Genomic DNA, 27,072 nt, shown 5'->3' on the forward strand with positions numbered 1-27,072 from the left:
TTGTTTGTAAAAATGGTCAAATCTGATAATTCCATACAGTTCAATTTCACAGTTGCACCATAATGGATGGTGCTCCCTACACATATGATACTCTTCATATGGACATGCATTAGCTCATGTGTCCTCTCTTTGTCTGGAAGGCAAACCTTCCTCTCCCTACTCTTTATGCATCCTTTAAGACTAGGTTCAGGCTTTACTCCTTCCTCCAACACAACTCTACACCCCTCCCCCCCACAAATAAATGTGATTAAGAGTTCCATTCTACATGTTCTTACAGTACCTGATTTAGTCATAATACTTATTGCTGTGTACTGCAACTGTCAATTTACTTGTCTGCCTTCCTCACCAGGCTGTGTGAAACTCCATGAGGCCTGCCTGCGTTTAACTCCTAACACAGCAGCTGGCACTTAGTAGGAACTCAAATGTTTGCTGAATGATTATCATCATCACTAACACACAGCGCCTTTCTAAAGCCTCCCTCACCTTTTTAAATATACTTTTGCTGTTCTTGTGAGAAACAGAAGTGGACATCTACAGACAAATGTTACTTTTGTCGTACTCTGCCAACAAGAAAAACATAGTTAGTGAGAAAATAGCACATCACTTTCTGAAAATAGCCTAATCTTTCATCTGAACTTTAGCTCCTCATTAGCAAAATGTTTCCTTAGGGGACAACTGTAAGAATTAAAAGTCACCATATAAAATTATTAATGTTAACATTTAAAGTGTATAATATGTCAGACTCTAATAATTTTTCATATAGTAATGTATTTAATCCTTATTAAAACTGTGCAAAGTACTATTTTTAGTTAATCTCATTTTATGGAAGCACAGAGAGATTAAATAACTTGCCTATATATCCACAACCATTAAGATGGAGCTGGGGTACAAACCCAGACAGTTTCTTAATCACTCAAGACATGCTCTCAACCACTACACTATATTATCAAGTATCTCAAGAACTTATGTAAGTATCTGGCAGGCTACATCTGAAAAATTGAATGTGCATTCAGGGTTAGACAATCCACATCAGGAGACTGTGATAGGAAACTGGTGAATCCATGAACGAACGCCTGGAATATAGCAAGTACTGAATACTGGGGAAACAAAACTTGCAGACAACACTCAGATTCTGAATTCAAAAGAGAACACAAATTGGTAAGCCTTGTTCAAAAAAAAAAATTTATCTAATGAATCCACAAGTTATATACATATCAAGAAAGTGATGGAACAATGCAACCTCAGTGGAGTGTCAAGGGTGTAGAGATTGATTACTAGCAGCTTTCAGGTCATTCCTGGTAACTTGCTCACCAACTCTACAACTCGGATGACATACCAAATGGCCCATCATTTTGCCAATCCTTGTCTACCAACAGTTACTAACCATGGCCTTCCACTAATTTATTCACCAATGACTATCCCAAGTTCAATCTACCGTGTATTTAATTGGTTTACCATCCTCACATCTCACCAGACACTCACCGTTTATCCCTACCCCATCTTTCTCTTTATATCTATGTATTTAGTTGATAACTATGTCATAATCATATCCTTGCTCAGGACAAGGAACATAAGCTACTATATCCAGGCTCCTCCAAAATAATACAGAGCATTTGGGTGAAGAGGAAAAAATCATAGCCAGGTGATACCTTTCTAATATAAATTACAAAGCAGGCATACAAACTAGAAAGTGACAGAAAGTTTCTATTGTAACAAATGCTTGAAGTGTAATTTTTTAGAGTAAAACATCCTAGGTTATAAGTTATCCGAAGTACAATTATGGTTGATTAAATTAAGAAAAATAATTTTCCTTCTCAGGAGATAGAGGAAACAAGTAAATTTAGAATTTTGTTTTTAAGAATTGGTGTTTTTATTACCTTGAAAGTAGAATTGCTGAATTATATGATAGTTCTAATTATTTTTTCTTTCTTTATTTTTAAATACATTTGTCTCTGCCTCCCCCCACCAGTTTCCATTGCCCCCTCCCTCCATCCCCCCCTCAGCTCTTCCCCTTTGGTTTTGTCCATGAGTTCTTGCTATATGTTCCTTGACGTTCCCCTTCCCTTCCCTTTCCCTGCCCGCCCCTCCCTCCTTCCCTCTTGTCTCTGTTGGTTTCTTTTCCTTTCAGTGTTGCTGGTCATATTTTCCTTGCATCTTTGTATTGTTGGTTAGGTTCCGCTTATAGGTGAGATCATATGGTATTTGTCTTTCGCCCCCTGGCTTATTTCGCTTAGCATAATGCTCTCCAGTTCCATCCATGCTGTCGCGAAGTTTAGTAGTTCTTTTTTCCTTTCTGCTGCGTAGTATTCCATTGTGTATATGTACCATCATTTTTTGATCCAATCATCTACTGATGGACACTTAGGTTGCTTCCAACACTTGGCTATTGTAAATTGTGCTGCTATGAACATTGGGGTGCATAGGTTCTTTTGTATTGGCGTTTTGGTGTTCTTAGGGTATAGTCCCAGCAGGGGAATCACTGGATCAAAAGGCACTTCCACTTTCAGCTTTTTGAGGAAACTCCACACCGCCTTCCACAGTGGCTGTACCAGTCTGCATTCCCACCAACAGTGGACTAGGGTTCCCTTTTCTCCAGAGCCTCGCCAGCACCTGTTGTTTATGGATCTGTTTATGATGGCCATTCTGACCGGTGTGAGGTGGTACCTCACTGTGGTTTTGATCTGCATTTCTCTGATGGCTAGTGATGCTGAGCATTTTAAATTTAGAAATTTTAAACAACAAAATTTAGAAATATATACAACATTGAGGATAAATGCTAACCATTTTGCACAAGGTTGTTCACTGCAGGCCTGCCTACTCATCTGATAAGCCCTTATACATGTTTCAGCCAGGGGACCAAGTCTTTAATTAAAGACCTGGAAGACTCAAGAACCTGAACGGCAGCTAGCTGAGCAATGGACTGGTCCCTATGATGTCCTACTGACAATACATTCTTCTCTAAAGTTCACGAGAATTAAGCCTTGGTTTTACCATACTCGGATAAAATGGGCACTGCCTCAGGATTCCAACCCTGATTCTGTGGTTGATACTGAAAAGGAAAGTTGGACCTGTACTCCAGAAGGAGATCTGAAATTTCTCTTTTGGAAAAAGACAGTAGACCTCAATGCAAAGTGACAGTGTTCCTTTACTTTATGTATGTGTTTGCAAATTTAGGGACTTTTAGTTATTTGATACTGAGTTAGGGTATGGTCCTTCCCATTGTTAAAAAGAACAAGGATTGAAAGTGAGTTATGGTTATTTCTGAATCAGTATAAAAGGTTGTAAGAGATTTAACTTAAAATGAGAGAAACCTCAGTTCTTAGTTACAGTTATTTGCTTGCTTCTCTCATCTTGTAGGGACTACGCAGAATTAGTTGTTTTGTTTACACTAGGAATCCTCTGTCTGCTGTTTGGGCTTCATGCCATTTGGACCTTGTAAAGGTTGTTTCTGGTACTGGCTGGGGTGAGAGTATGTCTCTGCCTCAACCAAGACATGAGAGTATGTTTTGTTTACACCGGGAATACTCTGCCTCTGCCATCTGAACCTAGGAGAGGTTGTCTGCGTAACAGGTTAGTGTGACTGATATGTGTGAGACAAGGTGCTAAGGCTAGTTCCAGTCCTCTCCCTTCTTTTTTTCTGAAACTGTCTCTGCTTTGCCTTTTTGAAAAGAAACTGAGGTTTCTAAAGATTAAAGCTTCACATTAAGTTGGAAAGTAAAGTAACAAAAAATATAAGGCATAGAGATAATTGTATTAGTTTAGTGCAGCTAACTGCCCTCAAGGTTTGTTTTCACTTCAAGTTGACATAGAGGACCTGTCAAAATGTCACTGCTTGCAAATCGAAGGCCTTGCAGTTGAACATCTTCTCTAAAGACAGTCTTGCAGACTCGGAGACAGTGTAGTTCCCACTTGAGAAGCCCACCTGCATCACTGCCTCCTAAGATTCAATAGTTTGGCTGGACTAGACAGTTGAGTTGGTGAAGTATGAGGTGGCATATCAGATTCATTTTTGAAACTGGTTTCCTTTTCTGCCTTAATGGTTTGGACAGAAAAGGTCCAGAAGTGTTAAAAGTGAGGAATTATAACAGTCCCTACTTTGGTTATTTAGTTATTGCAGTTCTAACTGCCTTCTAATCCTCTTGCCAAATTTGTCACCTCCAGAATACGACAAGGATATCAACTTTTCTAGCAGTGCCACCATTTGGACATTGTGCATGCTGCTTTCCAGGGACAACCAACTTACCTGGACCTTGCAAGATCCTTCTGCCTCGCAGGAAGGATCCTCTACTTCAGACCCCCTATGTTAGGGACCTCTGCACTGGGGGATAGGTAGGACTATGGCTTTGGCCAGCAGGAAGTAGCTACAGAAGAATGAGACCTTCGTCCATCTGTCCTTGTAAGATTTCAAGTGTCCAGAGTGTTAAAAGTGGTGAGTTATAATGGGGAACACACCCCACCCCTGGCAATAGGGGAGGGGCTTGAGCCTCGCATGCATCCCCCCAACAACCAGGACTACATACAGGAGTTGTGTTGCACATGATTCCAGGAAGAAATAAAAGAGAAAAAAAAAGAGGCACACTAGAGCTAGGGAGGTGATTGGATCAAAGGCCACTTCCTCCTGTCCACTTCCACTGCACAGGGGATTATGGGGGGCGGTCTTTAAATAGTGGAGCTTGCAGTTAATGCTGTACCCTTTGCAGCCCCTGCCCCTTGGTGGTGGAACATGGGAGGCTCAGGCTCCCAGGCCAGCAGACCTCGTGGTCAGGGGAGGTTCCCAGCACCGCCCCCTAGTACTCCAGGGCCTGCCTGGAATGCAGCAAGTGCAAGAGAGAGAAGGGGAGGAGGCCCGGGCTGACGGACCCTGGCTGCCTCACGGCCAGGCAGCAAACCCCATGCCCCTCCCTTACATGAGAAGCTGGACCAGCAGCTGCTAGCCCACGACCCACAAGCGCTACAGTGTGGACTCCAACAACAGATCTGCTGTAGCAGGTACTGTGGTTCCTATTTCCAACCTGGACTCTGTGGTCCTGGGAAATAGAGGAGAGGCCTTGAACTCAACATGACCGGAAGTGTGCTTCAGCCACTTGCGTCCTTCCCAAGGATAGCCCTTTAAAAAGGGAAGGAGAATTCTGGTTGGGGCCTACTGCCAGTCTGATCTAGTAGGCAGTGGTAGGATTTGTTTTCCTGATTGTGCCTTATTTGACAGGGAATGGGTTTTGGGGCAGAAACCATTTGTCTTTATTTCAAATTGCATGCTTAAATAAAATACTTCTTTTTCCTTTCCACTGAACTCTGTCTTTGGAGCTATGCCTGCTAGGCGGCGGGCAGTAGGTAACCTCCTCCCACCCCCCACCCCCACCCGGCTGGGTTTGGTAATTCACTGAGCTACCCGGCCAGGGCTAGATTTCAGAGAGTTCTCAGAAAGGTAGGTATGAGATTATTCTTAAAAGACTGTAACTGAGGATGTACACAAAAAGTAAAAATCACTAGAATAATACGAGAAAGGTAAAAGCCCACTATGAGGGGATCTTACAAAAAAACAAAACAAAAACTGAGGTCCTAAGAAGAGCTTTAAAAATATAAAGAAAAAGAATAATAAATGAAACCTGCATTACCTAGAAAACATGATAAAATATTAACAGATGACATGAGACAGAGGTATTACTATTTTATTACCATCTTCTACGTGGAACAACAGAATAAACACTGTCAAGAGACTTTCAGGTTGAGGTGGGTAGGAGAGCCAAAGAATAGTTTCAAATGAATCCAAGTTTTCAGTTATCAAAGAACAACATTTCATTGATAAAAATTTCACAGCTATCACATTTAAGTTTTAAAAGCAACAGACAACAAAGGTATCACAATACTGTAAATTTTATACTTCTTTTCAAGAAGTGGAACAATGATAGACTCTACGCACTGCAGACAAGATACCAAAATTTCACTAAGGAAAATCTATGGATGAAATAACCTCATTTCCTGTTTGCATAGGGTCACTCAACTGCTGCTTTGAAGAAATGAAATCAGTCCCGTGATTTCATAAAATACAAGTTTTTCATCCTATTCTTATGGCTATGTTAATAAGCTAAGAACTAGGTAACTGTACAGGTGAGAGAATCTGAAGTTGGTTGAATATAAAGTGTGACTTAATTAATTGACAACAACCTTATTCAGTTTTTAGAAGATTAGGCCAAGGACCATAGCCCATTAGCATCTTATACATGACTTAAGAGTAATATTTTTGAAACTTCAATGCCCTTAAATAAAGACCTCAAAAAAAAAACCTTCCATGTCCTTGACAACATAATAGATTTATCAAATAGACTTACCAACTTAGATCTTTAGTAAGATAATTAAAAAAACAATACTTGAAAATATCATCAAGAGCTCAAATGAACAAGATCCCTAGTAAGATAATTATAAAAACAAACCTCAAAATATCACCAACAGCTCAAATAAAGAAAATGAAATTTGCCCTTTAAAGGCTGCAATTGCACCCACATTTAAAAACTTCAACACTCAAATGAAAGTTGGGGTTTCATGTTGGCTGCAACAATGTGAACATTTTCCACAAAAGATCTGAACATTTAAATTGTCCTTAAGTTCATAATCATAAACTTTATAGTATTAGGAAAGCTAATGTAATCTTACGTTGCACTGATGACTAATGTTATGTGACAACCAACGAATGTAATACAATTACGTTCCATCAGGACAGATCCATTTGGAAAACTATTTGATGCTTAAAACAGAGGTTGACTCTGCTAGTTCCTCTTTGTTGCAATCATTTACAGAATCACAAGTTAATTCTCTCTCATTGTGTGAAGATTTCAGCATCCAGAACACTGTCTCCCACCAGTAACATTCCTACTTCAATTCTTGGTGGTTTTAATGTTCATGTAGTAGAGGATTACACTAAAATACCCTGGCCTCTCAGATCCTTGACCCAATTTTTCTCCATGGTCTTGTTCTTTACTCCTTCAGTTAACAAATCTAGGGTTATACTCTCTAGACCTTTTCATTACTACCTGCACTGCTTCCCTATTCTCAATTTCAAGTATCTGCCTCCCATTACTCCTTGATTTTGACAAATCTTTGACTCAACTGACTGTAACACACTAATCTTGCGACCCTTTTACACTATCCCCCATATCTGCCTTCATGATGTCTTCCTTCTTCTCACCCACCTTAGACTCCACAGTTTACCAGTATCACCACTCTCTTGACAACATCCTCAATTCTCTTATCTTTCTCTCCCTCTTTTGTACTCGCCTGGCAAAAGCCATACTGGGTAAATTCAACTCTTCTGGCAGCTAATCTGAATTGGGCCCTTAATGCTGCTTGGCAATACTGCAACATTTCCCTAATGCATCCACTTCTATACTGACAGACAGCTGTCTTCATATCTTTTCCTAGAACCTCCCCACCCTACCTTTCTTCTAAAACCCTGTCCTCCATCTTTGCTCTCTGTGATGATTTTGCTACGTATATCATAAACAAAATTAGTGTGAAAAGAATATTTATATTTTCCATCACATCTATAAACATACTACTATCAATAAACTCTACCTTCTCTTTTGTTACGGGATGAACTATTTGTGTTCCTACCTAATCCTACCTATGAATCTGAAACTCTCTTTATCACTGGTGAATTCTCCAAGACAGATTTCACCCCAATCTAAGCAGTGATTTTTAAACAATTAGAGCTGCCAAAAAAAAAAAAAAAGGAATAAAATAGAAAGTAAAGGCCACTTGACTATAAGATCTCTTTGAGAAAAGGAATTTTCTGTAACTAGGAGTCCAGATAATCATGTAACACCTTCTGAGCTCTAGGATCCTATGGTTTTAGAAAATATAAAATTGAAAATACCCTAGAATAAATTAACAGTATTAACTGTATTTTACCTATTTGTCTCACCCCAGTGACTCATGTTAAATTCTTCAAGGGTTTCTCTGTTGACTACAAGGTTAAGTCTTTGAGGAAAGAGTAACAATGGAAGGGAAGAATGATAAACTGCCATTATCTACTACTATTTAGAAACCTGCCCAACCATCTTATTTTCATTCTCATGCTGATGTAATTCTAAAATTGCTACCTTAGAAACTCTTCTGGGAATATCTAATAGAAATGCATCTTCTATAACAGTGTAAGTATAATAGTATAATTCTTATACACCACCATTCACTACATACTGTATACAAATTAGATCATGGGATTCAAGCAAATATTAGCCAACTTTTTTGTTAGTTAATTGTTGAAGAAGGTTGTTCAAATAAGAAAAAAAGGACATTAAAATGAAAAACAAAAGAACGTTGGGTAAATGGGAAAGATCGCAAAGAAAATTTTACTTATTGCTGGGACAAATTAGCAGGTTAAATATATTTACCTTTAACAATCTTCTTTGCACAGTCATTATACACTTGCTCTTGAGATGTGTTTGACTGGAATACCCGATCAAATGCATAAGGCTTGGTCTGAAAAACAGAAACAAAGCTTTCAACAACAGAAATTAAGGGTGAATGGATGCCTAAGCTCCTTCAAAGATTATTATTGTATATATAACCTTCATAACAGGATACCTAAAATACAAAATAATCATGACTCCAAAAAAAATTCCTAACATATAAAATACTCCTTAGTAAACACTAAGCTAAGCGTTTCTTAGCTTAAAAGCATGCGTGCACCCCCTCACTCCCCCCTCCCCCCACAAAACCTTACTTTTTAACCCACAATCCTCCTCCTCAAAGCTTGGGATAACAGTAAAAATGAAGCAGACAACCCTAACAGCTATATATACAAAGGCATTCCCAATTACCCTTGCCTTTGCCACCTCCCACTAGATAGGCTAGAAAGCTAACCACCTGCTAGCCTAGTCTCCTGCAACTAGTGGCCACATGATCCAATTCTGGATACTATGAAGTAAGTGATGGTCTTCTAGGAGGTCTTGAAGAAGGGTTTTGTTTTCCTGATAAAAAGAACCATTTTAGCTGAGACTACCCTCTCTCCTTCCTGGGATAAATGTCTGGAGTTGTAACATCCTTCTTAGAAACATGACAAAAATGATGATGAAAAGTCAGTAACTAAGGAAGACAATGGATAACAGAGTCAATAAATAGTAGCAGTTAGGGGCCTACATCCAGAATTTTTATAAGAAAAATAACCTCTTATTTATTTAAAGCATTATTTGTTGTTTGTTTTCCCTATCCAACTGAAAGCATTCCTGATGGATATACTAAGATGACCAGCTCCGGTGTAAATTTAAAGTAAGACATCTCAATGTCTAATTATTCTTTGGCTAAGGCATACATAAAGTGTAAAAATGTCCTTTTACTAAAATGCCACTGGCACATTAACATTTAAACCTACAGGTGTGGCTAAAAAAGAGCAAATCTATTATTTTACTGGCTATACAAGATTATTCGTGATCAACAATTCTGGAAAGCAACACAAGTACATTCAAAATAGCAATCACTATTTTTTTTTCCAAGATAGCAGCAGAGTAGGTAGAGGCTATACTTACCTCCTCCCAGGACCAAACTAAAATTACAACCAAATTATAGAACAATCATCCAGAATAGCCAACTGAAGACTAGCGGGGGTGGCGGCGGGGCTTATAGTGAGGGATTTACAGAAGCTATATAGAGGCTGGTAGGAAGTGTGGAGATGTGAAAAGGGCTGGCACTGCTTCCATGGGCAACAGGTGAGGTTCTGAAAGGATGTCTTGGTGCAAAGGGTGCCCCCTGAGAAGTGTGGGGTCTAAACCCCAGGCTGGGCTCCCCAGCCAAGAGCACCAGATCCGGGAAGAGGTACCCATATAACATCCAGCTATGAAAAGTGGGGTTTCTGTCTACCAGGGAAAGATGGGAGTCTGTTGAAGACAGAGTCACATAAAAAGCCAACACAAGATTTCATTCATGGTCAAGCAGTCTAGAGTCACCCAAGGGGAGCCTGAGGTTTGTGGCTCTGTGGAAGAGGCTGGCAGGATAGCTGCCAGGATCCTTGTGCTGAGTCATTCTTTCATACCACAAATGCCATCTTTCTTTGGGGGAGCAATCCCCTCCATGTGACATCAGCCTTGGCAAAAGCAACTGCTCCATCCTCTGGACTCCCTCTCACCCCATCATGCAAAGCTTATGCCCCACAGAGTCATCAGCTGCTTTGGTAAGTGTGTAGAAGTCTGGGCAGACACAGGGGGTGTCACTGAATGAGTTGTCTGGCTTTGGGGCAGGGTTCATGCTCCCCACTTTCCTGTGAACCTGACTGGTGCTTCCCCGACAAGGGACATCTGACCTCCTCCACTCCCTCCCAGCTTAAAGTAGGCCCAACCTCCATGCTTTGCCCTGCTGAGGGCAAAATCCAAGACAGACTGAGTCTGTGTGGTTCTGATGTGGGGATCACACCCACCACCTTCCCTGAAGCCTGACTGGCACCACCTCCTCATGGAAGATCATCTAGCCCTGTACTCCCAACTCCACCAGAGGCTCTTTCGGTGACTGAGCCTACTGGGCAACCAACAGGTGGAGGTAGGCAGAGGCAGATCTTGGGGTGTCTTGAAACTTTTGCTGACCTGCCCCCAGGCCAGGTGCTGAAAAAAGCTGGCCTCCACCTGCAGCTTGGTCTTTCCCACAAGCACCAAAGCTCAGCAGAGGTGGCCACAAATGGTGGATCACTTGCAGCTCCAAATAGGCTGCTGGGGGCCAGTCACAAGTGTCTGACACTGGTATCAGCATCCCTCCAAAGAGGCTCAGAACAAACACACCCAGATACCAGCTTCAGACAACACCAGAGCAGGATCCAATAAGCTTCACAAACAGCATACACAAAGGGAGATCTCAGCAAGCACCATACCCTGCTGAGGTGAATTCTGCTTTGTGTGGTCAGTACCTGTATAGCAGCTTGCACACCCATGGTCAGCGTTGAGACTCACAATCAGCCAGCCTGAGGGCTGATCCCACATACGACTAGGCCAATGGCAAACAAGAATCAATTACAACAGGAGGGCCCACATAATTCACAAAAGGGATATTCCTAGGGCACACCCAGCTCAGGTGATCAAGGAGACTGTGCCACTCAGTACCATAGGACAACTACATAAGGTCACCCACAAAGAATGGGAGTCAAAACATATCTGATACATAGAAACAACACAGAGAGGCAGTTAAAGTGGGAATACAAAGAAACAGACCCCAAACAAAAGAGAATTCTCTAGAACAAGAGTTAAATGAAACATAGGCAAGCAATTTATCAGACATACATTTCAAAATTACTCTTGTAAGGATGCTCAAGAGCATGGAAAAGGACACAGAAACCATTAAAAAAAAAAGTCAGAAATGAAGAACATAATGTCTGACATCAAGACAAGGTAGGAAAATATGGCCAATCAGAGCAGCAAAAAGGAAAAAAGAACTAAAAAGAATGAGGACAGTTTAAGGCAGGGGTCTCCAACCTGTGGGCCATGGATGGGTACTGGTCTGTAGCCTGTTACGAACTGGGTCACAAAGGAAGCTTATCTGAGCTTCACCTCCTCTCTCCCCTACCCCCATTTCCACAAAACTGGACCCTGGTGCCAGAAAGGTTGGGGACTGCTGGTTTAAGGGACATCTGGGACAACATGGAGCATAACAACATCTGCAATAATAAGGGTAACAGGACAGGAGAGCGAGCAAGAGATCGAAAAACTATCTGAAGACATAATGACAAAAAGCTTCCCTAACATGGTGGAAAAAAACAACCAGACAAGTCCAGGAAGCACAGGAATCCCAAACAAGATGAAACCAAAGAGGTCCACACGAATATGCATCATAATTAAAATGGCAAAGGTTAAAGATGAAGAGAGAGTCTTAAAAGCAGCAAGACAATAAATATGTCCCTCTCAACAGGCACCTAAAGTGCAAATGGCTTAAATGCTCCAATCAAAAGACATGGGGCAGCCCTGACCAGTTGGCTCAGTTGGTTGGGTGTTGTCCCGCAAAGCAAAGGTTTCCGGTTCAATTCCTGATCAGGGCACATCCCTGGGGTGTGGGTTCAGCTCCGGTCAAGGCACGTAGGGAGAAGCAAGTGATCAATGTTTGTCTCTCACCTTGATGTTTTTCTCCCTCTCAAATAAATAAATAATTAAAAAAAAAAAGGGGGACACAAGATAGTTGAATGGATATAAGAAAGCAAGAACCATATATATGCTGTTTACAAGAGACCCACCTCAGAATGAAAAATACACAGAGACTAAAGGAATACAATAGATATTTCATGCAATGGAAATGAGAAAAAAAAAGGCTGGGTAGCAATACGTATATCTGACAAAGTAGACTTTAAAATAAAGGCTATAGGAAAACAAAGAAGGGTACCACATAATGACAAAGGGAGCAACCCAACAATAGGATATAACCCTTGTAAACATGGGTACATCCCACACAGGAACACCCAAATACGTAAAATGAATCTTGATGGACATAAAGGGAGATACTGACAGCAGTAATCATAGTAAGGGGATTTTAACACCCCATTTACATCAATGGATAGATCTTCCAAACAGAAAATAAACAAGAAAATGGTGGCCTTAAATGACACACTAAATCAGATAGATTTAATAGATGTCTTCAGAGCATTCACCCAAAGCAGTAGATACACATTCAAGTGCCCATGGTATGTTTTCTAGGATAGACCACATGTTTAGGACACAAAAATGGTCACAATAAATTTAAGAAGACTGAAATCATATCAGGCATCTTCTCTGAAACTTGAAATAAACCTCAAGAAGAAAACTGAAAAACAAATGAAGATATGGAGGCTTAATAACATGTTACTAAACTATGAAATGAATTAAAAATGAGATTGAGGAATAAATCAAAAGATATACCTTGAAACAAATGAGAACAAGAACATAACAACCCAAAATCTATGGGACACAGCAAAAGCAGTGCTAAGAGGGAAATTTATAGCATTACAGGCCTGCCTCAAGAAAAGAAACAAAATCTCAAATAAACAATCTAGCTTCGCACTTAAAGGAGCTGGAAAAAGAAAACAAACAGGGCCCAATCTGACTAGAAAGAAGAAATAATAAAGATCAGAATAAAAATAAACAAAATAAGAGTATTAAAAAAACAAAAAGAAAATCAATGAAACCAAGAGCTGGTTCTTTGAAGAGATAAACAAGACTGACAAATCTTTAACCAGACTCATCAAGAAAAAGAGACAGCCTAAATAAATAAGATCAGAAATGAAAAAGAAGTAACAACTGACACCAAAGAAATACAAAGGATTGTAAGAAAATACTATGGACTATATGCGAAAGAATTGGACAAGTGGAAGAAATGGATAAATTCCTGGAAAAATACAATCATCTAAAACGCAATCAGGAAGAATCAGGGCATTAGACAGATTATAACTAATGAAATTGAAGCAGTAATCAAAAAAAATCCCAACAAAAGTCCTGGACCAGATGGCTTCACAAGTTAATTTTACCAAACATTCAAAGAAAACTAACATTATCATTCTCAAACTATTCCAAAAAGTTCAAGGGGAGGGAAGACTCCCAAATTCATTTTATGAGGCCAGCAGTATCCTAATTCCAGTACCAGTTAAGGATACTACAACAAAAGAAAATTATAGGTCAATGTCCCTGATGAACATGGATTCAAAAATCCTCAACAAAATATCAGCAAACCAGATACAGCAATACATTAAAAGGAAGATACATACACCATGATTACAAAGTTGGTAAAGTATCCACAAACACCAAATGTGATACATCACAATAACAAAATGAAAGACACTCCCCCCAACATGATCATAGCAATAAATGCAGCAAATGTATTTGATACCATCCACCACACAATTTGATAAAAACTCTCAGCAAAGTAGGAATAGAGGGAACATACCTCAATGTAATAAAGGCCACATATGACAAACCCAGTCAACATCATCGACGGGCAAAAACTGAAGTGTTTCCCTTAAGATCTGAAACAGGACAGGGATGTCAGCTTTCAACGGTGTTATTCAACATAGTACTGGAAGTCCTAGCCACCGGAATCAGACAAGAAATAAAAGGCATCCAAATTGGAAAAGAAGTAAAACTATCATTATATGAGATGACATGATACTATAATAGAGAACCCTAAATACACCACAAAGAAGTACTAGAACTGACAAATTAATTCAGTAAAGGAACAAGATACAAAATTTATATCCAGAAATCAGTTGCATTTTTATATGCCAATAATGAACTATCAGAAAGGGAAGTTAAGAAAACAATCCTATTCACAATTTCTTCAAAAAGAGTAAAATACCTAGGAATAAATTTAATCAAGAATATAAAAGACCTGCACTCGGAAAATTGTAAAACACTGAGAAAAGAAAATGAAAAAGATGCTAATAAGTGGAAACACATACTTGTGTTCATGGATAGGAACAATTAACATCATTAAAATGTCCATACTACCCAAAACAATCTATAGATTCAAGGCAATTTCAATGGTGTTTCTCAAAGAATTAGAAAAAATATTTCAAAAATTTACATGGAACCACAAGAGATCCTAATAGTGACGGCAATCTTGAGAAAGAAGAACCAAGTTGGGGGAATCACTCTACTTGATATCAAACTATACAACAAGGCCATGGTAATCAAAACAGCATGGTACTGGCATAAAAGCAGACATATAAATCAATGGAACAGAATAAATTCAGAAATAAACCCATTCCTTTAGAGTAAATTAACGTTTGACAAAGGAGGCAAGAACATAAAATGAGGTAAAAAGTCTCTTCAATAAATGGTGTTGGGAAAACCAGACACACACGCAAAAAAAATGAAACTAGACCACTTTCTTTATACCATACACAAAAATAAACTCAAAATGGATTAAATATTTAAATATAAGACTTGAAATATAAGACATAAAAACCATAGAAGAAAACACATGTAGTAAAACCTTGGACATTTCTCGCAGAAATATTTTATCTGATATATTGCCTTGGGCAAGGGAAACATAAAATAAACAAATGGGACTACATCAAACTAAATAATTTTTGCACAACAAAGTAAACCAGATACATCTGATAAGAGCTTAGTATCCATAAGTTATAACGAACGTATAAAACTACACACACACACACACACACACACACACACACACACACAACAATCCAAATAAGAAACGGGCAAAGGACCTGAATAGACATTTCTCCTAAGAGGACACACACTTCTCCAACAGATACATGAAGAGACATCCAATGTCACTAATCATCAGAGAAATGCATATTAAAACCACAATGAGTTATCACCTTATGCCTGTCAGAATGGCTACCATCAATATATCAACAAACAAGAAATGTTGGCAAGGATGTGGAGAAAAGAGCTCCTTTGTGTACACTGGTGGGAATGCAGACTGGTGCAGCCACTGTGGAAAGCAGTATGGAGACACCTCAAAAAATGAAAACTGGAACTGCCTTATTACCCAGCAATTCCACTTCTGAGAATATAGCCAAAGGAACCCGAAACATTAATTCAAAAGTATGTATACACCACTATTTACAGTAGCCAATATGAGTGGATAAAAAGCTGTGGTACATTTATTTACATAATGCACTACTACTCAGCCATAAAAATGAAGGAAACCTTACCTTTTGCAACAGCATGAATGGACTTTGGAGAGTATTATGTTAAATGAAATAAGCCAGAAAGACAAGTACCATATGATTTCCCCCACATGTAGAATCTAATGAACAAAATAAACAAATTGGAAACAGACTCATGGATACAGAGAACACAGCAACAGCTGTCAGAGGGAAGGGGGCTGAGGGCTTGGTAAGAAGCATGAAGGGATTAAGCAAAGAAAATAGGAAAGACAGACTGGTGTATACAGACAACAGTATGGTGAAGGCCAAAGAGCAGGAGGAATGGGTATAGGTAGAAGAGGGTAAAAGGGGGATAATTGGTGATGGAAGGAGACTTGACCTGAGATAGTAAACAAACAATACAATATACTGATGATGTATTGTAGAACTGTATATCTGAAGCCTATATGATTTTATTAATCAATGTCACCCTAATAAATTAAAAAAGAAAATCACCACTCAGAGATAAACCATGCTATTTTTTCTATGCAAAAAGAAAATAACTCTTCATTTACCCAGCAAACATTTATTTAGTACCTATAAGGAATCAGATATAATTGAGAAACAATTTTTTTTTTTTTGCAGATTTTATTTATTTCTTTTTAGGTGGAGGGGGAGGGAGAAAGAGAGGGAGAGAAACATCAATGTGTGGTTGCCCCTCATGCGCCCCATACTGGGGACCTGGCCCACAACACAGCACATGCCCTGACTGGGAACTGAACTGGCAACCCTTTGGTTTGCAGGCTGGCGCTCAATCCACTGAGCCACACCAGCCAGGGAGTAACAATTTTAGAAATCGTATTTAATTAGTACAGGTTTTTGTGTTCAAAGAATAACACAAGATAATAATAGAGTGTTGAATACTAAATAAGAAACTTTATACTAGGATCTAATTAATATAAGTGATCAAGTGATGTTAACTGAATTGAAATGTAGACCATCTCTAGCCTTCAAGAACTCACAACCTGGTAGTCAAGAATAGATTTCAACTAGGTAAAATATACAGTTAATAAGATGTATTTAAAAAAACATGAAAACAAAATTTAAACTATTAATTCTAATTTTGCTTATAAGAAATAAATTAATCAACTTAAAACATAAAAGTATGGAGACAACTGCACCCCTCCAAAATAAGTCAAATAAAATATTATTAAAATAAACATTTAAAGAACAGAAAGACCACTACTGAACTCTTTAAGTTATCTCCATTTCTATATCAATAAAACAGTGCTTTTATTCCATTTAAAAAGAGATATACTAAAAATAACTAATAATAAAGTCTGCCTCAAAAGTACATTATGCAGCTGTTTATTCTAGTAGCACTACATAGTAAATATGCAAACTACCTCTACAACCTTATTAAAGTAAAACTATGAACCTGCAAACATAAAAAAATTAAGCTGGGACAGAGTGATTTGTTTAAAAGTTGTATCATTGTTAAATAAAAAAATTAAGTGCTAAGTGTTATGTTGGTAAAATAGCCTTATTTTAGTTCCAAAACTAAATTATAATTTTATTGAGGCAAATTTTTGATTAGAGATCTAACCATAAAATTACTAACTGACCTTGACTTCCTAGGATGAAAAACAAGACTTATGAAACATAAAAACTATTTCTAATGGTTTATAATTAAGGCACACCTCCGAACTAATAATCTTTCAAATACTTTAAACAAAATAAACCTCAGTATTTCTTTTTTCTGGACATCTACATTTTAAAGTCTGGTTCTCGGCCTTCAAATGTATGTTATGCACTCTTTATTTCTGTCTATCTTCAAAGACACTCCAGGTCACAAGATTCACTGACATCTTACTTGGCTTACTGGACAAAACCAAATAAGAATGTTTATTTGAACTGCAACCATACCTTGGATTTCTTAAGTGAAGTGATTTGTGTCTGATTGTGCACAGACCAGGCTGAACACCAAATTAGGTTACAAAGGAGACCTATCTGGCAAGGGTATCACTCTGTTTAGAATTCTGATTAGTAATCATCAGATCACATGGAATTACAGGATACTAGATTTTTCTTAGTTTGACACAGATTATGGACGAAACATCCCACAATTGTAACAGTATATAATGATGGCTAATAATTTCACTGTTAAGGTAAACAGAATCAAACACCAAATCATCATTCACTTAGGAAGGGAAATCCTGTTGCGCTGAAGGCAAGGAACTGGGCAAGATAATTTAATTAGGTTTATTCTTTCTCTTCAATGAATTACACATAACAGGCCTGTTTTTGGTTCTGGCAGCCTCTACAGTACACAATATAAAGAACAATGATTAGTAAAGATAATTAATGCAAATGTGAATGTTCTACTTTTATGATGCATAAATACAGAAATAATTTTTCCTATGGATTTTTTTTTCTGTTTTCAGCAGGTGCATGTGAAGTACGTAAGAAGGTTCCCTTGTCCTCCCTTTTCTGGTGTGTATCAAGTTCTCTTATTTGAAGCAAGTAGATTCTGCTTATATCATTTAAAAGTTTTCATAAAATAATTTGCTTATTTCATTCAATACATGATATTTACAGAACTTCACCAAGCTCTTAATTACAAAAAAAACCCCCAAAAACCCAAAACAAAAAACACCAACCTATGAAAAATGGCCAAACTGAAAAACATGACAAGATTACAAGATCTGTCTGTCATGTGGTCACATGATATTAAAAATAACTGATTACATGAGTAAAAGAAAAAAATCAGGACAAAATATTAGAAACCAAATTTAGGTGAAAACCAGAATCCTTAAAAATTATTTTCTACATGAACACTGATTACACTTACAATTCAGGAACATTATAAACCAAAATACTTAGTCTCTAAATTTTTATTTAACTAGAAGACTGTAAGCAAACTTCTAAAATCATGTTTATATTCTTCAAATACAGTAATTCCTTATTTTGAATCAGGTTCAAGATTCAATGAAACAAAACAAGCCAAGAAGTTTTATCTAGAGATTTTTTAATTTACTTCCCTCAGCAGCCCTTATAAATACCCAAACAACCTTTAAAAAAGAAAAAATTCATTTAAAAAAATGAATAAAAAAGCAACCTTAGGCTAATTAATAACATTACCATATGCAAAAGACTAGTTCCTGAAAATAATGAACTAAACCCGTTACCTTATATTTCTAAAGGTTTTGTCACTCAGTTGTATTTCTGCTTACATATTTCTAAAAAAAAAAACCAAAAAAACCCCCCAAAAACATGAAAATGCCTGCCAGTTTACCTAAAGACCAATTTAACTATTCATCACTGATTCACATGGCTCAATCATCCATCCATTATTTCTATTATCATTTAAAGCTTATTTACTTTACTAAGTAAACATATGAGAAACTTCTAACTTTATCCAAAGGAGAAAACCTAGCATAAATGTGAGCTTCCTGTGGTAATTACTTGTTTGTTTTTTTTAAAACTCTTTCCTCATATTTTGTCATATTTGAGCTGTACCAGAAGGTTGCTTCCTAACCCAATCTTAATACATTTTGTGAATCCTAAATTCTAACATTCCCCCCCAAAACTCTTGGTAATATTTACAGATTTGTGTAAACACACAAAAAAAATCTGGAGAAGACATTCTTAATACAAGTCAAAAAGGAAAACAGCTTAGATGTGTCGAGCACTTTTGAGGGTGAGTAATCACAAAAACTCTGAGAAACTAGTAGCCTCATGTTTGCCCACTACTGAACTTTCCTATGCCTTGCAAGCCTCCTGATTCCATGTAAAATATATCATTCAAAAAAAAAAAAAAAAAAAAAAAAGAAAAGAAAAAAAAAAGGATGACTACTTCTGTGCTTAACTTCTTGACCTCACAGTAATGTCATTTATAGCAAGAGTTTTTCCTGTGGACTTGTTGACAAAGCTTTTCTTGTGGACTTGTTGACAAAGACTGACAAAGCTTGACAATCTTCTCATAGAAGTAGTTGACAGTTGCAACCTAATGACTTGCTTGTCAAAAGCCTAACAAGCAATGGACATTCATTCTCTAGACCTAAACTTTGGAAACTTTCACACACAAACTCTAAAGAACTTTAGTTCTGCCTCACATGTTAATGCTTTTAATTAGCATTGTCCCAACTCCTATGACCCCTTTGTCATATTTCCAAATTAAACTGTCTGAACAATATGCTAAATATGGAATGCCACTGGAAAAAATTAACATTAATTTGTACCATGATAACAATGTAGAAAAAAGTTCTGCCACATGGTATTACAAAGAAAGATTTAATTTTTAGTTACACTGTTCTCTATGCAGTTTCTTAGTATACATTTTAATCTCCTTGAACTGAAACCTGTCAATACTAGAGATCAAACCTCAAAGAAAAAAAAAATTAACCTTTCATTTTTATTTCCCTGACAATGATTTAGCCAACTCTGATTATGTATGTTACGTTTTAACTACAAAGAAACAGTATCTTACCATCCTTGGGATCATAAAAATCAACTTTCTTGAAGGTAGCTATCTTTCAAAAATTAATTACAGAAGTAGAAATCTAATACTAACATGAAATGTAGTTTATAGGTCAATTTTTTAAAAAAACCCTTTCTTTTATAATACTCTGATATAAACACAAAAAAGTTAACACTCTTAACTAGACTGTTACCCAATAAAACCCAGTAAGAGTGAGATTTCGAGTCTTTCTAGGCTCTTTTTTGACCCAATTTGAAGTGGACACATCTGCTCTAAGATTAAATAAAATTGCTAACTCCGATTTTAAAAGAGAATTCACTATTTCTTTTTAAATAGTTCTTCTTAGTCTTTCAATTTTCAAAAGGTGAGTGGATAGACATTTGAGGTACATTTGTAGTTTTCTGGTAGTTTTTCCTCCTCCTGCGGGGAAAATATGGTTCATCATGTAATTATGTTTCTATAAAACTAAGTATTTATTATTTAAGATACGGCGGGCCTGGTCTCGTAACTCAACATTCTTAGCTGAATTTTATCTTACATATTTTAAGAATGGTAAACTGGAGGTAGTCCAAAACCCCAACGGCCATCAGCAACAATAACTGCATACACACACACAGAGGCAAATAAACTCACTCCCGGGACAGTTCCTGCAGCGCCCCAGGTTGGGGAGTGTCCCAGACTGTGACCGGGCGCCTCCCGTCTCTCGGCACTGGAGACCGGGTGGAGGCGATCCAGGCGCACCCACGGAAGCTGCGCATTCTCCCTGTCCTGGGTTATGTGACTCGGCAAACTCCACCAGAGAAGGTCGGTGACACCACTGCTCTACTTTCTGCACCCCGCCACTTCTCTGGACTCCAGGCCCAACCAGGACTGAAGCAGCGAAACCAGGGGAGGGGGCGGGGTAACTCACCGCGATCACGACCGTGTCTTCTCCCTGAAACTTGGCGATGTACTTATCGCCGCGGTTCACTTCAGACTCGTTGAGAGGTCTGAAACGACACATCACTTTGATGTTGCACTCTGCCGGGTCCGCCATCTTCCTCGCTGCTCGTGCTAGAGGCCGGGAGACACTCCCCGTTCAGTCTTGTAGGAAGCAGGCCCGAGCTGAAGTTCTAGGGTCGCGAGGGCCGAGACAATCAGCAGTACGCGGCGTTGCGCTTTCTCTGCCGGAGGGCGATGGGGAGAGTGGGACTCGAAGCGCCCGCAGCTGTCGCCTTGAGACTCACTTCCGCTCCATCATGGCAGCCACGGTGGCGGCGGCACCGAGTGGCCGCGGCTCCTTAGTTTTCCCCTCGCCGGCCTGCGCAGACTGCGGGGACTGGGAAGATTCTGGAGACCGGGAAGGTGATCCTTTCCTTCTTCCTGGGAGAGAGCAAGAGGGGCCCACCGTCTCCCCACCCGGCTGTCTGCTTGCTTTCTTGCCTGCTTCCTGGGTGCCTCCCGGCCACTCCTAAGGCCAAGGACCCGCGACAAGGCGGTGGAATGGGCGGTGCGCCGAAGCACTGCGCAGGCGCCCATGCCGCGCACCCCGACCGCCAATCCTTGATCGCGCCAGGCAAAGCCGCTGCCGCTTCGTCCCAGTTCTCCGCCCGGAGGTTGCAAGTTCGAGTTTTACTGGCTGCTCACTCACCATAGATTGGTCACGCGGCTGCTGCTCTCACTGCTGTCTGGCCACAGAACTCCCCTGAGCTAAGGCAGAAAGGCACTTAGCTTTATTTAGAGAACAATGGATTTAAAAAAAACAACTATGTTGTCCTTTGCTTTCTATTTAGTCTGGAGGTAAAATTGATTGCTAGCTGCCCTTTTAGAGCTCCTTGTCAGAAAAGGGAAGATTTGAATGAAGCAAGGGACGTGTTCTCTGCGCGGTTGCTCCTTCCTTGGAGAGTGGGTTGGGGAGACAGGAAAGAAAAAAAAATCTAATAAGAAGTGAAGGTTGCTGAAGAAATGTGGAAAAATAGGGTGAGGTGGGAGAAGGCCCTCAGTTAATGGGAGGCCCCTCTTCTCCAGGAATAAACGAATGGAACTCATCAGTCTCAATACCAGAGGAATGATTAACCTGAAGTGTAGAGATGGTTTCAAAGGACTTGGATAAATTTGTGGGTTAAGTATCTAAGGAAAATCACTCCACAGTTGATTTTTGCCTCCTGTTTTTAGAAGAAGAGTATCATAATGGTTCTTCTCATTAAAGTGGATTTAAAGTGCTATGATAGGAGAACTGCAAAAATAATTAGGAACTCTTCCTCTTGTTCTTAGTTTTGGTTTATAAGGTGAAGGATTGGACTATGAAAACCTTCAGTGCCCTCTGCCCTTGCCCAATCAACCTAATACGTCCAAAAATGAATCCATTGTTCAACAGATTCAGGTTTCTTGATCCACTGCAATGAGGGAAAGGTCCCACCAGAGAGTCTGTGGGTCAACTCTCCAAATAAAAGTGTCAACTGATAGTCCATGGTCCTTGGTGCCAATTCAATGCCAACAGGAAACCGCATTTAAGGAGAGGTGAAGGAAACTATTTAGTGCTAACAGCTCAAGGGTAACACTGGATGGCTGTAAAAATAGCACTGCTGTGGAACAGTTCAATACAGGGTGGGGGAAAAGTAAGTTTACAGTTGTTCACGTGGGAAATGATACAGTAATTAATAAGACATAATTAAAGAATAAACTTACACATACAACTGTAAGCCTACTTTGGACCCACTCTGTAGTGCTGTAGCCCAGGCCAGAGCCCCTCCAGCCAAGAAGCTTTCCTCTGATATGGTCTATTCCACTCTTTCCTACTCTACTTTCTGCTCCAGTCTCTGGTGCCCACCCCTGGACACCAGTTCCCAGCAAAGTACACCCGAAGAACACCAGGGGACCTAGATTATATAGACAGAAGTCCCCACCCTTAGTCTCTGATAGGTCAGAATAGAGCTGCTCTGATTGGTCAGAGTTGGGCAACTCCAATTGGATGGGGAAAGGTTCAATCATATTGGTTGGACTAGTACTCCAGGAACTCCTTTATAGGTTCTGGCTCAGATGGCAGAAACACAGTGCAGGCAGACAGTTCTGTGCCGAGGCAGGCAACCTAGTGAAGTGGCTCCTCTGCAAAGTTTAGTTTGTGTGAGGGGGCTCCGGTGCAGAAATGGCTGCTAGGCTCTCCTTTTGTTTTTTTTTTTTTTTGGCCCTTCTTAGCCCTCAGGGTTCACAAAGGAAAAGGTGGAGTTTTTACAGGGTTTCGGGGGAAGTATGGGTTCAGGTAAAATTTAAATGAAGCTGTGTTTTGATAGTGTTAAAGAAAAAAACCAAACCAAACCAAACCAGAGGTGTAACTGCAGAACCAACTTAAATTGGCCCTGTTCGGTTCCTAACAAGATACTGTTGTTTTTCAGACAACAGAACAAAACTGCAAGTCATGCAGCCAAACGTAAGTAGGGGAGGGAATTTTGACCTCCAGTAACACTGGGAACCAAAGTTTCAACTCCACCTGCACGCCACCCGCCTCCCCAACACGCAGAACTAAAGGACCCATTTCAGAAGAGAAGGGCCCATTGTTCAGAAAGTTCCACTGCTGAAGTCCCTTACCATATCTTACCATAAATGGCTAAGTTCCAAATTTCTTCCATTGAAATTTGCCATACCAGCACTTCCGCAAAACAGCCTGTTCCCTTCAACCTCTTAAATCTTGCTCTGAACTCTTGATGAGGAGATAGAGTTGAGTTCTTCCTCTTGCCTGGTTAATCTCACAATAAAGCACTATGGCCATACCACCCTGAATGCGCCCAATCTCATCTAATCTCACAGTAAAGCTTCCCCCCACCTGTCAAAAGCCTGTGCCACAGTATCAGCTTCTATGCACGCAGGGTGGTGAGCCCTTGCTCAATAACAGAGGCCAAAAATGGCATCATTGGTGCTAAAAACCCTGGATACCAAACCTAGGTTTAATACTGAATTTAATTGTAGTTTCAACCCCTTCCAGAAACATAATCTCAATCAACCAGTATGAAATTTTCTGGTCAAGAACCAGTAAGGTAATGTCATATAGGCCTTCTCCAACCCTCACAGGAAGAAGAGGCAGGTAAACTACACAATAAAAACCCTTCCCTCTCTCTTCCGCGAAAGAAAAGATATATTAGTTCAAAAATAATCTTTTCTTGCCTTGGCTGGTGTGGCTCAGTGGATTGAGTAACAGCCTGTGAACCAAAGGATTGCTGGTTTGAATCCTAATCAGGGAACATGTCTGACCTGGGACCAGGTCCCCAGTAGGGGGTGCTGGAGAGGCAATCACACATGGATGTGTCTCTCCCTTTCTATCTCCCTTCCTTCCCCTATCTAAAAATAAAGTCTATTTAAAAAACCCTTTCTTTTCTTTTGATAATAGTTCCCTTTACCTACTGTTCTTTCTATAAAATCCTTCCATTTTCTACAGCTCCTCAGAGCCCCCTTCTAGTGCTCAATAGGATGCTCCCTGATACATGACTCTCTCAATAAAACCTATTAGAACTTCAAATTTACTCAGTTCAATTTTGTTTTTAGCAATAGGCTCCAAACAAACAGACCTGCTACATCAGGTCTGGACTACAAATGAACCCAAGTTCCTGTTTCCTTGAGAACTACAGATTTAAGGCAAATGTGGAATGTTGTCTTCAGTAACCCCTGTCCCAAAGCTCTGTACTTGGCTTTAAAAAAATCAATCAAGTCTGCTTCTCTAGGACTTAGGTCATGCAGGCAACTGTGGAATGTTTTATTCCTACTGATGTAATTTCAAGTAGTTTCTGATAGGCTTTGTTTTAGAAAACAAAATTTCCAGTGAGTAAGGAAGCAGTAGTCACTTGTAGAAAGAGGTTGCAGCAGGTAAGCCACCAATTTTTAACCGTGGCAGCAGAATCTCATGAAGGCTCTGCCCTCAGCTCTCTGCTCTTTTCTCTCTGAACTCACTTCTTTAACAATTGCTGGAATGCCTTATCTACAACTCTAAACTTTTTATCTATGTGACATCTCCACTTCTCCAACTGCTTACAGGCCACCTTGTTTATGATACTTGACTTGTGGACAGAAAAAAAGGAGTTTTACAGCAAGTAACATCACATGGTGATCTGATCATGAATTCCTAACTGATCATAGTAGGTAGTCATGCCCCAGGCCTATAACTTCTTTAATGAAAGGTTTAAAACAAGTTCTGTCCATTGTTCTTGTGCATGTAGGTTAACACCTTTGAAATACCAGAAGTAATGCCCCTGGAAATTAACCCTCACTACGGCACATAATCTTGTTTACTGTCTTGTAATCCAATCCCCACCTTGCTTTTCCAATCTTATATATGTCTCCTCCCTAATTTCAAATTCACAAAAGAAACTGCAAAACTGCTATTCTCTGGAGCATTTGAGATCTTGCTCACCAGCATATGTGTTCAGTTTAGCTCAAAAAAACTCATAAAAATTCTCTACAAGCTTGGATTTATTTTTTATATTGACAACCTCAAATTTAGAATTCAGAGATGAAGTTAATTATTCTCTATTCCCTGCCAATATTTAATTCACCTACTCAACTTTCTAGTTTTGATGCAGAATTATTACCAAACAGAGTGAGATTCAACCTCCTGCCACCTAACACAAGCATAACACAAAGATTGGTGGGGAAGGAAAAAGGTCTTTTTAAAATGTTGCCTAATTTGGGGGAAAGGGGTCCCCCTTGGCTCCAGGCTCCTCTCTTCCACCACCCCCAGATCCAGAAAGAGTGTCCAGAAACCCAGCTCCATTCTTATCTGTCCTCCTGGGGCCCAGGGCTGTTACAGGAATGACTCTGGCTCTGGGTTCCCTCCCTGGAGTATGTACTTGTGAGGCCAGTGCTGCCATTGCTTTACTGCGGCTGCATCCCTCTCCTGGGGCCCAGGGCCGCTGCCAGACCACTGCAGTCGGTCACGTGGTGAGGCTGCATCCTCAGGGTCCTGTGCCCGGGACTGCTCACCCTCTCCATCCAAGGCTGGCATGTGTTCCAGACCATGCATCTGTTCTGTGATCTCAGAGCAAGAGAAAGGGTGCAGTCCAGAACCCATATGGCATGGAGCCACAGCATGCCACAGGCTGCCACCAGGCATTCCCAGGGTGGGGCCCAGTCCATGGGATTTAGCCCCCACTAGCCAGTTCCTGACCACGTGAGCAAGGGGTTGCAGGAGAGAAAAAGGGCCAAGACTCTGCCTGTCCTCCATTTAAATCTTCAGGTCCAAAATCCTATGCCCTCTGGAAGCATCCTGCTTTCCTAGCCAGTCCAGCTAGACTGGTAGGTCTGCCTGTTTCCTTGCTGCCATGTTCCAGAAGGGAGTGAGGGGGATCTAGCTGTGAGCAGTGTCTCTGCCTAGGGTGAGGTGCCATGTGCTAGTTTGTATATTGTTTACCTGGGGGTATGGAAATCTGTCATATGCCAGCTGCAGTTTCAGTTCCACCACCTCCAGCATTTCCCAACCCCTCCCTTTTCCAGGAAAGGCAGGCTCTCCCTGCTCCCTAGAAATCTTGCCAGATCACCCTGTAACAGAATCAGTCTTCTTTCACCCTCCCAGGCTAAAAGAGTTTCAATCACCTGTAACCACTATTTCCTTCATCCCCTGTACATGCAAAAGAGAAACATGGTAGACGATATCTGAATTTCCTCAGCTTTCATTCTACTTCAACTCAGAAGAACTGAGGAACGATCAGTCTAGAGCAGTGATTTTCAAATTCTACTCTATGGAATAGAGGTTCAGAAGAGGTGACTCAGGAGATTTCATGGATGTGGGGAAAGAAAGGAGGTGGTGGATGAAAGGGACAAAGAGTGAAGCTCTAGGGACCCCTGCTGCTCAAGGCACTTGGGTTACCTATTAACTCTTGCTGCTTCTTTCCTCCCGCAAAACAGATTCTGGAAGCTTAGGCTTTATGAAAACAAAATCCAAAAAGAGAAGTGTCTGCAAGAACCTTCTACTTTCAGATTTGACATGCCTACCTCTTTGGTAGCACAAAGGGAGCACAAAGAGCCTGACTGTGCACAGACTAGGACAGAGAAAAATACTGTGTGAAAAACCAAACACTTC

The 27,072-nt window shown here is 39.9% G+C and overlaps 1 protein-coding gene across 2 annotated transcripts in view; it reads right to left on the bottom strand.

Moving 5' to 3' along the window:
• KIF5B (kinesin family member 5B) overlaps positions 1-21,505 on the bottom strand; it is a 53,266-nt gene extending 31,761 nt beyond the window's left edge. For both annotated transcript variants that reach the window (XM_054582281.1, XM_054582282.1), the window contains exons 1-2: positions 20,941-21,505; positions 8,388-8,475 (exon numbers count right to left, since the gene is read on the bottom strand). In XM_054582281.1, the coding sequence (XP_054438256.1) occupies positions 8,388-8,475; positions 20,941-21,066 (214 nt within the window). In that variant the 5' untranslated portion in view covers positions 21,067-21,505. The remainder of the gene's footprint in view (positions 1-8,387; positions 8,476-20,940) is intronic.
• Between the last annotated feature and the right edge of the window lie 5,567 nt (positions 21,506-27,072).

Source organism: Pteronotus mesoamericanus, unplaced genomic scaffold (genome assembly GCF_021234165.1).
Source record: "Pteronotus mesoamericanus isolate MK-2021 breed Mesoamerican mustached bat unplaced genomic scaffold, CSHL_Meso_final contig_69, whole genome shotgun sequence".
NCBI classification, from domain to species: Eukaryota; Metazoa; Chordata; class Mammalia; order Chiroptera; family Mormoopidae; genus Pteronotus; species Pteronotus mesoamericanus.